The sequence below is a fragment of the Pygoscelis adeliae genome, unplaced genomic scaffold (assembly GCF_000699105.1).
Source record: "Pygoscelis adeliae isolate BGI_AS28 unplaced genomic scaffold, ASM69910v1 Scaffold4, whole genome shotgun sequence".
NCBI classification, from domain to species: Eukaryota; Metazoa; Chordata; class Aves; order Sphenisciformes; family Spheniscidae; genus Pygoscelis; species Pygoscelis adeliae.
The window spans coordinates 7,791,595-7,806,727 of NW_008824986.1; the positions used below are offsets into that span (position 1 = coordinate 7,791,595).

At 40.1% G+C, this 15,133-nt stretch overlaps 1 protein-coding gene across 3 annotated transcripts in view; it reads right to left on the reverse strand.

Moving 5' to 3' along the window:
• The window catches only part of MGMT (O-6-methylguanine-DNA methyltransferase), a 162,108-nt gene that overhangs the window by 21,474 nt on the left and 125,501 nt on the right, over positions 1–15,133 (reverse strand). For all 3 annotated transcript variants that reach the window (XM_009325852.1, XM_009325851.1, XM_009325853.1), the window contains one exon: positions 13,883–14,043. In XM_009325852.1, coding sequence (XP_009324127.1) covers positions 13,883–14,043 — 161 coding nt within the window. The remainder of the gene's footprint in view (positions 1–13,882; positions 14,044–15,133) is intronic.

Genomic DNA, 15,133 nt, shown 5'->3' on the forward strand with positions numbered 1-15,133 from the left:
AAGTACGTAAAAATAACTTTTTGATGACTTCATGAATATTTTTAATCACAAAAGAACTACTATAAACATATATACAAGAGACCTGCAGATCAGAGCAATTAAGAAACATCAACCACTATCTCATTCACTTCAAACTTGGGTTAACTTTTCATATGTTATCAGTATTTAATGCCATACCTGTTCTGCAAAGGACACAGAATAGTCCTTCCAGAGATACCACGCACCAGCTCTGCTGCAATTTCTAAGTGACTGGGCCAGAAAATTAAATTTGTATCTTTCCATTCAAGATAGAAATAAATGAGGGAATTGTCTCTATTTCACTTTGTCAGAGAGCTGGTACTCACCAAGAACTTTACCTGGGTGTCTTCTAAATTCTCCTCATCAGCTGCAATTTGCAGACCGAGCTTGGGAACTGAACTCTGCTCTCACACGGCAATAACAATCGCTACTGAAGGGCCATGTGTGACAAGAGACCACAACTGGCCATCATCTGACACACTGAAGTGGAACTTCTGATCCCACCTCAATCCTCTTTTTTCCCATTTCTTGGAGTTCTCATTATTGCCTGTTGAAAGCGCCATGGCTCATACCAGGCCCGTGAAAGTTGCTCCTCTCCTTCTCGGTAGAAAAAACAGAAATTAAATTCAATTTACCTCAATCTGCATTGTTGGAACTCAACAAAAATGCAGCCTCCAAGGTGCTGCTACGATCCAGTTCTTCCCCTGCCTCGTCCTGTTAATGAGACACACAAACCTGCCCACAGTTCCTAAAAAAATCAGAGAAGATGTAGTTTCCTAATTACACTGGGATTTCGGAAGGGTAGGCAGGACCATCTGGTTACAGTTAGACTTGAACGGGCAGGGAGGTGCTGCAGAAAACTTCCGAAGATTTATGGATATGCTGGCAGTGTCATTCCGGTATTAATGAACTCAAAATACAAGGTGAAGAAAAAGGATTCAACCACTCACACGTGTTGATAAAGCACGATTTCAAATTTATACCTATAAATTAGATTTACTAACATCAAAATCTCAAACTCATCATGACCTTTGGTTCGAGGTCTTGGCTCAGGATCATCAGGTTTAAAACTAAACCTGGGAGTGCCTATGACCTACAAATTGGGCAGCTTTGGAGAAATAAAGTGACAAACCCAAACAAGGAGCTCGAATCCCCCCAGCCCTCCATTCACACACACACAGCCTAGAACCACCATGAAGTAAGTGTGAAACTGTGGGCTCTGAACTTCATGCATATGTCCTGCAAGATTTTTTTTTTATCATCTCCGGGCTCCAGCATGCTCCCATGATGCAAATGGGAATAAATTCATGAATTTTGATACCACCTTGTGTAAAACTGATTCTACAAACTGGAATTTGTTCTATCACCTTACAAGCACAGACACATTTCCCCTATTAGGCTACTACACCACGTACTGCAACACAGTCCAGGAGGACTCACTAGCGTGCCCCAGGAAGTATATGCACAAACCAATTCTGTATCAACCCACGAAGCAGGGCAACACCGAGCCAGGTTATTCTGGAGAAAGTAATCATTATCTCTCTTCAAAACTGCCAACCAACAGTACTTTCACAGGGATGGTTAATCACTGGATTACGTCAGCACAGGTATTTTGGTTGTTCTCCTCCGGGCAGGCTGATGGCAGAGGACCTGGGTGTGACAGGGGGAGGGAGGCTGGGATGCACCATCATCTCTCCTGTAGTTTTCGCTGCTTCACACATAATTGGTTTTCCTCTATAATTCCACTTAGAATTACATCGACGAGGTGCTTTTACAGTTTCATTTTTCAACATGGCCCCAAATATCTACTCCCAAATGACTCTGGATCAAGAAATCTGCACCCTCAGTTGCTTTGTGAAGATTGTGTTACCAAAGATAACCTGCCCTAGAAAATTAATATATGAAACATGCAATGCAAATGTGCTCCACTATGTGAACAAAGTATAAGTTCTTCACTTGTCTAAAATATGAATAGCAATTTCTTTAGATTTCTGTAAGTTTCTTTGTAAATGTGCAAGTTAAAAATAATATTCATTAAATTGCTTAACTGTAATAAAATGTACCTATTTGCTTACTGCATACAGATTAAGTCAGTATCAAAGTACCGATTTTCTTTTTAGTTTGTATTATTATTGAATTATAAATATCTAATGTATGAAGCTAAACACTTACATAGCACTTTACAAACACTAATTCACAAATGATGCAACATCTTTTCAAGGCACATATGAAAGCAGCAGCAATTAATTCCTACAATCTTCTGGCTTCAACCTGAAAGTTAGAGTGTTTTTTTTCTTTTTCTTTCTTTTTTTAAGGAGCACACATTTAAGCAGTCAGCAAAACAACTGTGAAGACATAAAGTGTGATTTCATGAAGTCACTTAGCCTCTTGACTGATAACGGTGCTATCATACACAGCGTGCGGCTAAATGAACTGCAATTTGAATTCCCGAGATTCAAAGTATTTAAACAGACATCCTGGAAGCAAACAGAGGAGAAGTCCTATCAGTGACCCCTGACGGTTTTTCAGAGACTAGAGTTTGCTAAATTAATAGGCAGCTCTAAAGTAACCACCTTGTTTGGAGGAGGTTCTTCCAGAAAGCGGTCACCTGCCAGGAGAGGAAAGTCTACAAAAGCACAGACAGAAATTCTGGGTTATTTGGGGTGCGAGAAGCAGGTGGGGTTGGGGAAATGAGCACAGCTGCTTAAACATGCCCCTGTCCTGCACCTCTTAAAGAATGATTCGCTTTCCCAAAGCACCTGAAGAGTATTACAGGGATTTTAGTAAGTCAGGAAGGTAAATAAATACATATTTACCTGATCTAATAGCCCTGTTATTTTACATAAATCTGCAGTATCAGGAAAATATTACTTATGCTTCACAACCTGCCACAAAAAAGAGGCTGTTCCCTCATCCCGTGCCCCTCTGCCAAAGCCAGTGAAATCTGCACAGACACAAGCGTGTTTATACAACATTAAGGGTTCACACTAAGCTGAAAGCAAGGAGGAAATTTGACTTTCAGATTGACAAATGAAGAGCACACATACATTCTTGCGTCTGCAACAAAGAATACGTTTGTGTACTTCCCCACTGAGAAGTTTTGTGTGAATCCTTAACAACCCCTGCTTGAAGAGACACCGCAATCCCTCTCCTTTAAAGGATGGTCAGAGTTAAGGTCAGAGCACCCTCAATCTGAATTTCAGATCTTGACTTTTGTTGGCTTTACTTTTTCTTTTTGCATTAAACATGAATGATGTTCACTGAAACATTTGGAACATTAATTATAAGGAAATACACATAATTTTATTGCTTGCCTCAAAACATACAGCTTCAGTCATTGTTCACCCATGTAACGACAACCACGAGCTTCAAGCGAAGTGCTAAAATATAAAAGGCCACGTTCATTCATGTATTGGTCCAAGCTGCAGCACTATAAAGCACATCAAAAGGTGTTAATGGTTTCAATATTTATCTGCTGCAGGGAAGCACTCTAAAAAGAAGACAGAAAAAAATTTCTGCTAATGGCTGTGTCTCTCCATTAAAATGAAAAGCTTAATGCATCTTATAATCAGAGGACAATTTGCAAATCATTAAGAGAAATGTAAAATTCCATTAAAATACAAATCAAGAGTCCCTCACTGGACTAATAATCTTTTTGATATTATTTTGCATTTCACTATTTCTGTTCCCAATATCCAGGCACCACAAATGATCAGTTCTTGAACATGCTATTTACCACAGCCTACTTCTTTAACGAGAGACTGAGAGAAGTATAATCTGCTATTCAGAGCAGGTACTAATGAAGAATTCCATATATTCTGAAATTTAATTAAAACCCCAAAGATTTCAAATTAGATGCAATTTGAAATGCCTGGGGCAGAAATACATGCACTTGCGTGGCAAGGGTATCACGCTGAAAGTTGATACCGTAATTGGTCTTGATGTATTTTTGTGTTGCCAGGCTGAAGCACAGAACTCATAACCATATAAAAATTCTCTGTAGATTACCTGCTCATTGAAAATGCCATCACTCAGGTAGTTCTCTACTAAATTACCATGCTACTAAAATGCACAAAGTGATTCGAAGAGAAGAGTGGCACAGCTGGTCGACGCTGCCAATGAGTTATGCATGCGTCGACGCTGCCTTTTTTCTTAGTAAAATATGCTCAGTTGAATATTAAAATATAATTGGCATTCAACCTAAGTAGCTTAAACCATTTTGTTATCTTCTTTTAAACTGATTTGGCTCCTCCACAGTTATTTTCAAGGATGCGATTCACAAACTAATGACACCATCTCATTCAGCTAGATTTGTACTATTTTACATTTGTCATAAATAGGAACAATTTCGACAGCCTTCTAGGGATGTCCTTTAATACTGGCTCCTCTTGAACATCAAAGGCCCAATTCATGAGGAAAAAAAGAAAGAAAGAAAAAAAAGAGTATGCCATTTATGTTGGTTCTTGCATATTTTATTCTGAGAAGAGCGCGGGATGCAAATTTCTAGTGAAAAGTATGTTTTTGCAGTTAAGCAAGTCCTTGTTTTTCCCAGAATATACTGGTCAGCTCTCACGTTCACAAACTCCAAAAGGAAATATGGTGAAACATCTTGGAAATAGGTCAGAAAGGGGCGTCCTTAGGTCAAGCAGCAGCAAAGTATCTATATTAGAAAATGGCTTCCCCTCAGATGAATTTATCTATGTGCCCCTAACATACAGGCTGTCATTTCATTTTCTGAAAAAAATTAACAATGGTATTTAGAAACAAGATGCTTGCCATAGTAACAATCACATTAAACACGTTACCTTTGAAATACAGAACAGGTTAAATGTATGTGAGTATTGACAATAATTCCCATCGATAAGGGGAATTAAGTACACTTGGCTGAAAGTCCATTAATAAAATAGGTGTGGGGGGCTATATTTATAAAATCCTTTCATCTTGATTATATAGGTTTTTATTAAGTAGGGTTGTAAAGGTTACATGGGGCTGCATGTGTGGCAAGCAAGCAAACAAATCAAAGGAAAAATGAATTAAATTAAACTTTTTCCTCATAGATCTGCAATGCGAGCAGGTTGCTAAGGTCTGGGGCTTCGGGTGAAGATGATGGCCACATGACTCCACATACAAGAAATCTTTTTCCCACATTGGTATTTGTTTTTCTCCACCTTCAATTCTTACCTTATTATCTAAATCTCATATACAAGCAGCAATGTCAAAAGTTACCAGGTTGGTGAAAATATGTCTTATATCGGGGTCAACTTATTCCTTTTATTTCACGGAGGGAGAAAGGATCTGATTTTGAACATACTGACTTTATAAAGAAGCATCCCATGCACACGGCTTTCACAGCTGCAGATTACAGTGAAACTCCTGACCTTTTTCCAACTGCAGTTATATGCAAAGATGTACATGTGAACTCCTAACACCGTCAGAGCTTTCTGTTGGATGAAGTCTTGGAAACTTCTTGACGAAAGGAGTGGACCGTCCACCAGCAGGCAGGACTGCATTGCCTTGCTCAAAACAAGTAAGTTGAGCAGCAAAGGGAGAGCAGATACTGCACTTCCACCCACCCACTTCTTCCACCCCACCACAGCCATCCTGAACGCAGGGTCAGTGAATTCATACCAAATAGCGTAAGACACCAAACACAAACCCTTCCTTTCGAAAAAGAAGCCTGGTTTTGGAATAATTTCAATATCCATGCATCTCTGCAGCTATTTCAGAGTCATCATGACTTGCTCCAGTATTCCCAAATTCTCTGAGAGCAAGTAATAATTTTGCTATCATACAGTGACTTTGTACAGGTGACCATTGGCTGTGGATCTTCAATCCACTCTTACCTAAAAAACCCTATTTAGATAATGTTACTTTATGCTGACTGTGGCCTGCCTGTAATTAATGTCAAGAATATTGACAAGAAAGGATTATCCGACTGAAAATACAATGCTTTTTTTTTTTTTTTAAATAACTGGCCCTTTCACTATCTTCCCCATGATAGGACAGACACACCGCTCTCCCCACACTTAGACTCTTTCAAAGGTCACACCTCAGGCCGTGGTTACTCTGCAAGGCTCCACCAAAAACCCCATGAACCACCAAAAGTTACGTTTCCTCTGCCGTCCCTGGAATCAGTGCATCCAAATTGCTTTGCCTGAATCCCAACAGCGTGCCAGGGACAGTGGCAAAAAGGACATTTGCACCTAATAGGGCCTGAATTGTCAGAAATGGCTTATGTTTGGCAGACAATTTATCCTATGAACAGTGAACTCAAATTAGGAGTACCTCTTAACATACACTTAAAACCACACAAGCTTCCACTGAAAATGATGGGAATTTTGCTCTGAATTCAATAGGAACTGGGTCAGGAATTTTGTAAATACTTGTCCAGAATACATTTGTACTGTTTTTTTTTTGTTTAGTTTAGTTTTTAAATACAAATAGTTGATACAAAGCAATGGGCCAACTGGGCTGCAAAAAGAATTTGAGACTGGGCTAGTTTTGGATTTTGTTATTTTCATTTTTGAAGGTTGGAGAGGATTGATTTCTGTTTGAATAAAATTGTAGGAAAGTATTGGATTGTAAAAATCCATTAAATGTCTAGCAAAACAGTGACTTTCTGCTTATCAAAACTATTCTCACATGAAACGGTAATAAAAGAAGGTGCCAGTCTGTGGAATTTGAATTTTGTGTTGGCAGACAGAAATATGAAAGCTTGTCATCTCTTTGCACTTGAATCTGCCATGTCCAGATATGTGAAGTACTAATGTTTTCAAGCAGATTATTTAATATTATTTTAAAATAACATTTTCTAAAAGCCTGAATAGAAATGTGTTTGCAAGTCTGATGAAGCTGCAGGAATGAAAAAGGGGAAGTCAGAAACATTTCTCAACTTTTTTCTTTAGTGAATTGAATCTCTGCTACAAAATTAAGAGAATTTCACAAATTGCTGCATAAATAAATGGCAAGAATGACATTTTGCATTTGTTCAGGAAAGGGCAAGCCTTGCCTCCTCCTCAACACATTACCCAACAGCACAATTCAGTTCTGCAAAATATAGATGTAACCTGGTAATGCTGGTACCAATTTTCCAGTTGAACTTTAACGAATTTTCCATTTTTACTGGAAGTAAGGTAAACATGGAGAGATGATACTGGGACAGGTTGGCTCCTGGAGGTCTTTCTGTAGGCTGAGTTTGCTGCTTTTCCTATCGAGAATGATTATGCTTTGAATATGGCAACTGATGAAGAGGCATCGCCTGACCTGGGGCTTGGTCACTGCATCATTCTCACTGCACTGGTGAGACGTAGGGCTGTCAGTTGCGCCATACCTGCCACTCAAAACCAATTTATTTTTCATATATATATGTATATGTACATATACATATACACACATATCTAAAACAAAGGAAGAAAATCACAGGAACTGGTCCTTGATATAACATCTGATGTTTATAGTCTCAACTTTACAACATTTGAGAAAAAAAGATCACCATGGGACTAAGTAAATATGTTGCCCCTGTACATGTATGTACCTGCACCATGAAAATATGTACTTTAAGAAGTTCCAGACAAATCCAAAACCACTTGTCTTGCTTCAGCACCCTATTTGGCTGCCTATCATCCGCCATCACTTTAAGAATTACAAGTTAATAAAGATAGTAAAATTGTCAAGATTTCATTCGCTCTTGTATTTACTGTCTTGCTAACACCATGCAAACATCATTCTAGGAGTGAGCAGAAAACCCTTACGTTTAAGATGTACTTAAAATGCTTATAGTTACTTTTTCTACTAATGTCCTAAGTTACCTACAGCTCAATGAAATAATTCATAGGTCAAATTAATCCTTTCCCTTTCTCACCTGCTCTCACCCTTAACTCCCATTTTCGTCTGTTCTCAAAGCTGCAAATCACCCAAACATAATGTTGCATATTTTTTCATTATATAAAACAAAGCCGTGCAGTGACCTCAGGACCGACCAGGACATCTGACATCCCTGAGTGTCCGCCAGCTATTCTGACTTTTTTAATCACGTTTTTTCACACCTTCTCCACTTTGAGCCTCAAACCTTCCCCCTCTGCTTCTGTGGATCCTGAAAAGTAGTTTTAAAGTAGTTTTAAAGAATGACATTTTTAGCAGCCATTTCTTTCCCACTGAATGTGAGTACAGAGTTGCTATCCTATTATCCATAAACTGGCACCTGAAGCTTCAAGCTTTCTAGCTTTACTAGGCAGTATCTCAACAAAGTCAATGATTTTTATGATTTTTTTTTTAAATCTGTAATTTAAAGCAGGGGAAAATAGATCTGTATTCATCTTGATACTGTAAATGCTTTTCTTATTTAAATAATCTTAATATATTGAAAAAGTCTTTGGCTAAATTGTATGTGAGAAAAATTTACTCTTAGGATATACTGCACACTGTAATTAGGGTAAGCAGCTCAGTCATTAAAAACACTTCTTTTAAATGTAAGCATTCAGGGGATGTTGAATTTGCCGTCTCAGAAGTAAGTAAATTACAGCCCCACAAGCTTCAGGAAACTTGTGATTTGAGCATTCCAACCACAAAAAGGAGAAAAAATACTTTGGCCTTAGTGCTGAGTTACAGCCAGAATGCCTAAAACCTACTTTTCTTTCTTAATTTGCTGCAGATTTTTTTTTAAATAGTTTAGAATGTGCAAAATCAGTAAAACAAAGAGGTGCTATTGTGTGCCACTGGCAGGAAGGTGAAAGAGTAATCAAGATGCAATTAATGGAAGAATTTTCTCTGTAGGTGCTTTCTAGAGGGAGAGATTCAACACCACCTGCAGACCCCAAGAAGGATGGGCGAGTGTGCAGCACAGGAACGAAGGATGAGTCTGACTCCACAGAGGTGATGCGAGAAAGTGAATAGTTTCTTCAGCCTGTAACTGGTATTTTACAGTGTGCTTTGCCATCCTTTGGCAGGGACTACGCCAGGTTCACTAGCCTACACTGCTTTGGTTGGAGTTTCTGAATGAGAAGGCTCCCAGGAAATCACAGGGTAATTATTGATTACAGGCCTGGGTACGGAGCAAAGTCATCTTGAAGGGAGAGTGGAGGTACTACCAGTTTCTTTGAAGACTCTCTGCTCCCATTATGTATGAGGTGTTTCATCAATATCCCTTCTTGGATGAATAACATACATAATGCACGGGAAATTTCAGTTACTAATCTGGCTTGCAAAGCTCACCTCTCCGGTCTCCATCCTCAGGTTGTTCCTCCTCTCTCTTTTTGCACAGCTTTTCTCTGCCTTTGGTTTGCAAGGTGACATAGACAACACCAGTTGCAGACCTGCAGAGCCCTCCTCCCTCGCACTGACATGGTAATTCACAATTTGAAGAAACAGGGTGATTGAGCTGGACTGAGCTGAAAGGCACAGCTTTGCTTCAGGTCTACACCTCCGGTACAGAGACCTGACTGAGGAACTCCAGACTCAAGAATATAAAAGCGTGGTTTTGCAAAGCTAAAGGACTTCATCCGGTGAGGACGGCAGCATGGCATGGCCTGGCACGCAAAAAGCAGAGCCCCAGGGCTGCTGCTTGTCACAGGGCAAAGGAAAACTCTTGTGTGTCTCCAATTTCCTCTGCTCTTGTTGCTCTAATGAGCCATCTGGTCTGCAACACACAACCGTTCCTCGCTGCAGCATCCAGCGCTGCAATGCTTTCTGCAACCTCAACCACTACGGTTATAATCACAAATAAAGAAAAGCCAGGAAATTCATGACTGGCCAATTTAACATTGCCTTTTCCATTTCACAAACTCACAAATCAACAACTCACGCATAGGCTTCAAAACAATAACAGGGTTGATTTTTCTTCTTCATATATAAAGGGGGCTAATGACCATGATACATTAAGACCAATTAATCACTTTCCATTATAAATGTTCAGTGATTTTTCCGAGGCGTAACACCTTGAAGTAATGCTGCAGAGAAGTGGGAAAAACCTACTTTTTCTCTGCTCAATGAAATTCCACGTTGAGCACTGGCCATAACAAATTGTTGAAAATTCCAGTTTTTCAGTTACCTTTTCAACAAAGTTTTGGCTGCATAGGCTAAACTGGACAGCCAGTAAGTCGACAACTCCTGGAGGTGTTGAGAAACCAGCTTTGAACTTCTCCTGCCTGCCTCAAGCTGTGGTAGAGCATCAGTGCTTCAGATTCAAACTTTATCACCAACGAGTTATGACGAGGAATGGTTAATTCTGTATTTAGAGTGCTTTTAAATACTTTCCCCCCTTTCAATAGCATTTTAGAAAATTAAAGGCACTTTAGAAAAACCTAAAACACAAGATGAGCTGCTGAAACAGTACATGTCAGAATTCACCTTGCCTTTGCTATGGTAATACATGCGCACTTGGCAACCAAATTACAATAGCATAATAAAATAGTTATTATTATATTTTCACTGTCAGTGCAGGGGTCGCTGGAAGGTGCTCGGTGTTCGAAGGGGGACTGGTGTGTTGCTTCCCTAAGAGCCTGGAAAAGTAAAGCATACAGCTAAATGTTTTTCAGGTGGTCACCAACTGTGCTCCTTCATCCGTCCATGCAGCGTTCGAGGCCGGGAGGTGGCTGGGCTGCGCATTTACTACCAGCCCCAACACCGAGAGCAGCTACAGGTGCTCGCTGCCTCAGGCGCTGGGATAACGCAGAGCCTGGTGCTGCCGCGGTAGAAAGATGGCTTTCTGCAACCTACAAGATACCTGTATTTTCTGAATTTGCAAATCTCTCTGCTTTTGTTATCTCGAAGTTGATTGTCACTATTTTTCTCTCCACAAGGAACTATGTCTTAATAGTTGGCACAAAAGTAGCTGCAGAAAATTGACCATGAATTGAGAAGTGCTTCATCCCGAAAGCACTTTACACTTTTTTGTTGAATGTGGAACCTCTTTAATGTGTTTGACATAAGCAAAAACCTTCCTGTCCTCAGATGATGCTAGCACAGAAAAAAAATAAAATAAAACTTGATATAAGCACCAATTAAGAAAGAAAATATCCAATAATCAGTCCTTATCACAAAAGCACTTGATGATGAAACTCAAGTCACCTAATATCAAAGAACCACACTATAAGTGGTTATATTTATAGGAAAGGGGAGAAAAGAAGGGCCAAAGGTTTTGACGAGTCGTTGGAAGAGCTGCTGATGAACAGAGACGTAAGGAAATCAGTGTGATGAGAAAAAGCCTTCCCGGCTTTGGATCCTCATGCTCTCGCTTATGTTTATTCTGCATTTTTAAGTGCCTGGAGAAATGAGTAGGCACTTTCAAATGTAAATGTGAAAAAGTAAATAAATACCAAACTCCTAATTTAGTATTACTGCATTTCTGACTTACAGATAAATTGAAATGTACAATGTAATCCATTATAATGCAGTTTTTACCTTACCTTTCTACTAAATAACTTTTAAAAATAGTTTCTTCTGATTTCTGACATGTATTTCCACATTCCTTCCAATATAATTTTTTTCTATTTTATGAAAGTATTACTAGGAGAAAGTAAGAGAATAGAAATACTATCACATCACTGTGATTTGTGCCAATTAATTCTTCGTTAGCATTTCCATTACATATGTGCCTCCCCCCATAAAACACACACACCTGGAGTCAGTCCAAGAACAAATAACTGAACTAAATTAAAAAAACCTGGACCTGCACGTTATAATGAAAAACTGCACTCCAGTCCCCCCCAGCACCGAACCTGCGATACAGAAGGTCAAACCCCACTAGGACACTGCTGCCCAGCACGTGGCCAGCCCGGCCAGTGGGACCACCAGCCGCATCCTTCACAAAGCCACGGGTGCTGCAGAGAGACCTGGCAGCGATGCTCATGGCCACCGGCCACGTCCTGTCGCATCCCCGCAGGCACCTCTCAGCTGGGTTTTGCACTTGGACGGTGCTGAAGAGCTTTCCTTCCACCCCCCCAAAAAATTAGAGGGTGGTGATTGCTTTCCCTCGAGGAGCTTCCTATTAACAAATATACTTACTTTTCCTCTTTTAAATGCTCTTCAGTCTCTTCCAGCGTTGCCTGCACAGGAAGGCTGCTCCCTAAGGAAGGACCAAAGTCTCCTACCAACTCTGACCGTAAGTCAAGGCAAGACTGCTCAGGGCTAAACCCCAAAACAACAGCTAAACTAACATCAGCAGTGCTTAGTCAAAAAACTTTCATTAGCCAAGCTAAAAAGAATTCAGTAGCCAATTTAGGAAAATTAATAAAAGTAAAAGCATGACTTTAAATGTTTTATAACCTTCTGGTGGATAATCTGGGAAGCAGAATTCCCCTGATGTTATTCAGAGGTGGAAGGAACAGCAGCAGTAAGTATTTCCTATCCAGCTTTGCCCATTCATGTTCACCCCAAACCTAACGTTTTCACAACGCAGGTCATAATTTCATCCCAGCTAATAAAAGAGTCCTCAAATGATATTTTAATCACCTAGAAGGCCACACTTCATGAGCATTTTGGCAATTTTGACATCATAGTGTCATTAGTGCTTATTCTCCCACATGTTGATCGGATGGTTTCAGTAAAACTTCTAAATGAAATTTTTTAGTAGTTGATAAAAATGATGTTTGTATAAAAATTAGAGGGAGACAGTGCAATACACAACTCGGTTTAAAAAATACTCAGTACCCACCCTGTAATTTGACTATGAAAGATGTCACACTGAGAATTTTCATAACATGGAAGAATAAGTACAGAAGTTCATCATTAAAACAAAGCTACTGTGCAAAGCTCACAAAATTTAAGACTCCCACCTTCCGAAAGCAACAGCCTGATTATCTGCAGAAGGCTCTGCACAACAACAACTGCATTTTGATTTTGTTGTTCTACTTGCAGCTGCCATTAGCTAATTAAGAATAAGAAAGTGTAACAGCAAGAAGAAACCTGCTATTTATAGGAATTTGAATAAAACCAGCAATTAGCAGTAGAGACAGCTGAGTTCTTGTAGATACTACTTGCAAAGGCGTGCCTGTCAAAACAGCCCTTCCTATCCACAGGTAAAACTGGCCATTTTTTTACACAGGTACTGACGTATAGTCCTTATACCTTGAAATAAAAATGTATGCACCCATATTTAAAGGGTGTCTATCATCTTTCAATCACAAAAAAAAGAAAAAGTACATATATTTTAGAGTTTATACAAAAACCAGTGCTATCTTACCTCATGTAAGATAGAGAACACTAGCCCCTTTTTGGTGCTATATTATTATGGAATATCATACAATTAAAAAATAGATCTATTAAACTGAAGATTTTATTCTCTGGGAAATGATGACATTCATGGACAGACCAGAAGGCACTGCAAAAAGCAGACTTCTGAGATTTTTTTTTTTTTTTAAATAATGAGATCTATTTCATTTCAAGTGATTGACTTCTGTTACGAGGTCTTTAGGAACACAGACAGTAAATAGCAAATGGTAAGGAGAAACTTTTCTCAGGTCTTGTTTTTATCTAAATACATGAGTACCATAACTACTTTGTAACAATACTTGTTCTTTGTTTAAGAAAATAAAAATATTATCTATAATAACTTTGAGGAATAAAAACATAGCTACCTTACGCAACCTATCACCGACTGCTTCTATGGCACAGGTCTATTGACATGGACATGTCTAAGGCTCAACCCCCCTGATGCTGGCAAAAAGCTAGTTTAAGTAAACGACATTACTGAAAAGCTTACTGCCCTTCAGATGTGTTCATAATCAAACCTTTCAGCCAGCAACTATCGGGAGCTGACCTGCATCATTTTTATTGCCATTGACCAAGAATTAGGGAGATGGGAGCCAGCACCACTCCAGCCACAGGGAGCAGGGAGGGGACGGGCACCCTGTGGCACCGCGGCACAGACCTCGCTGGAGCAGCGGGTGGTGGAAGGCCGGCATGGGAAGGCTCGCTGTCCTCGCTGGCTCACAGAAGTAGGCGTGCAGCCAGGCCATGCACTGCTTCAGCGGCTCCGTCATCTCCTCCGCGCCTTCGCACACCTCGCAAGTGGCCGAGGACTCTGTCCTGCTGCAAGAAAGAATTGTAAAATTATAATGATAAAAATTATAAAAATGAATATTCATACTCCCTACATTAGCAGAAAAATGTATCATCTCAAAAGCATTCAATCTGGAGTCAGAGTCCATCTTTTTTCTGCTCTGATAGAGGTGAAAAGATTCGTAACAGCAGTAACAAAAATGCATCCTCGTCACCTCTAGAAATGCAATGATGACACAAGGTTGCTTACACCTGTAAAAACATTCACAAAAGATTGGTGAGAGGAAAATGCCAAGCATAAATGGGAAACATCAGGGAGCAAGAAAACCACCCAAGTCCATGGTAGACGACGCATCCTTTTCCCTCCAGGGTGGATGGAGGTGCTCCTCCTCCACATCCCCCAAGGGTGCAGTCCTGTCTCCCCAGGGACCTTCCCCGGGGAAAGGAGGAAAGGAAACGGCTTTCTGCCGAACCCATGCCTTCCTCTGCCCCGTTTCCTTCCAGCGACGGTGGCAGGTTTCTGCTTTCCTCCACTTATTGAATTGGAAGGAAGCAATTGAGAATTCATTCGATTTTCAATGGCAGCTCGTGCTTGCAGGATACTGAAAAGCAAAGCAAGCAAACAGAAAGCACCTGCAAACAAAAATGCACTTCTTCCCTTTCTACTTTTTTCTTTTCCTCTGGAAGAGCAATGTGTGTATGAGAGCAATGAAAATGTGAACACTGGATTTGCAAATAACCAGACATGTTTCCCAACCTGTATGCTTTCAGTTAGGCAAAGCAGTGCTGGTGAAGGGGCGGTGGTGCTCTCCTGGTGCTTTACGAGATCATGGTGTGGTGGGTGTCTCTGAAAACTGCAGAGACCGATTTCAGGGTACCGATAAACAAACAGAGCCCATTAGCAATGCACCTGAGAGAAATGATGGGAAGATCGATAAGGAGACAACATCAAGGGTGACTGCCAAAACAGCAAGTCCTGCCAGCAATCTTCTCATATCCAGAATCTTAAGCACCACTGATGAGCCATCCTAAGGTTTTCTAATTATTGCAGCTTTTTTTCCCCCAACTGGAAATAAAGCCAGACCCCAGAACAAGAAGTTCCTCAATAGTGTGCTGCTAA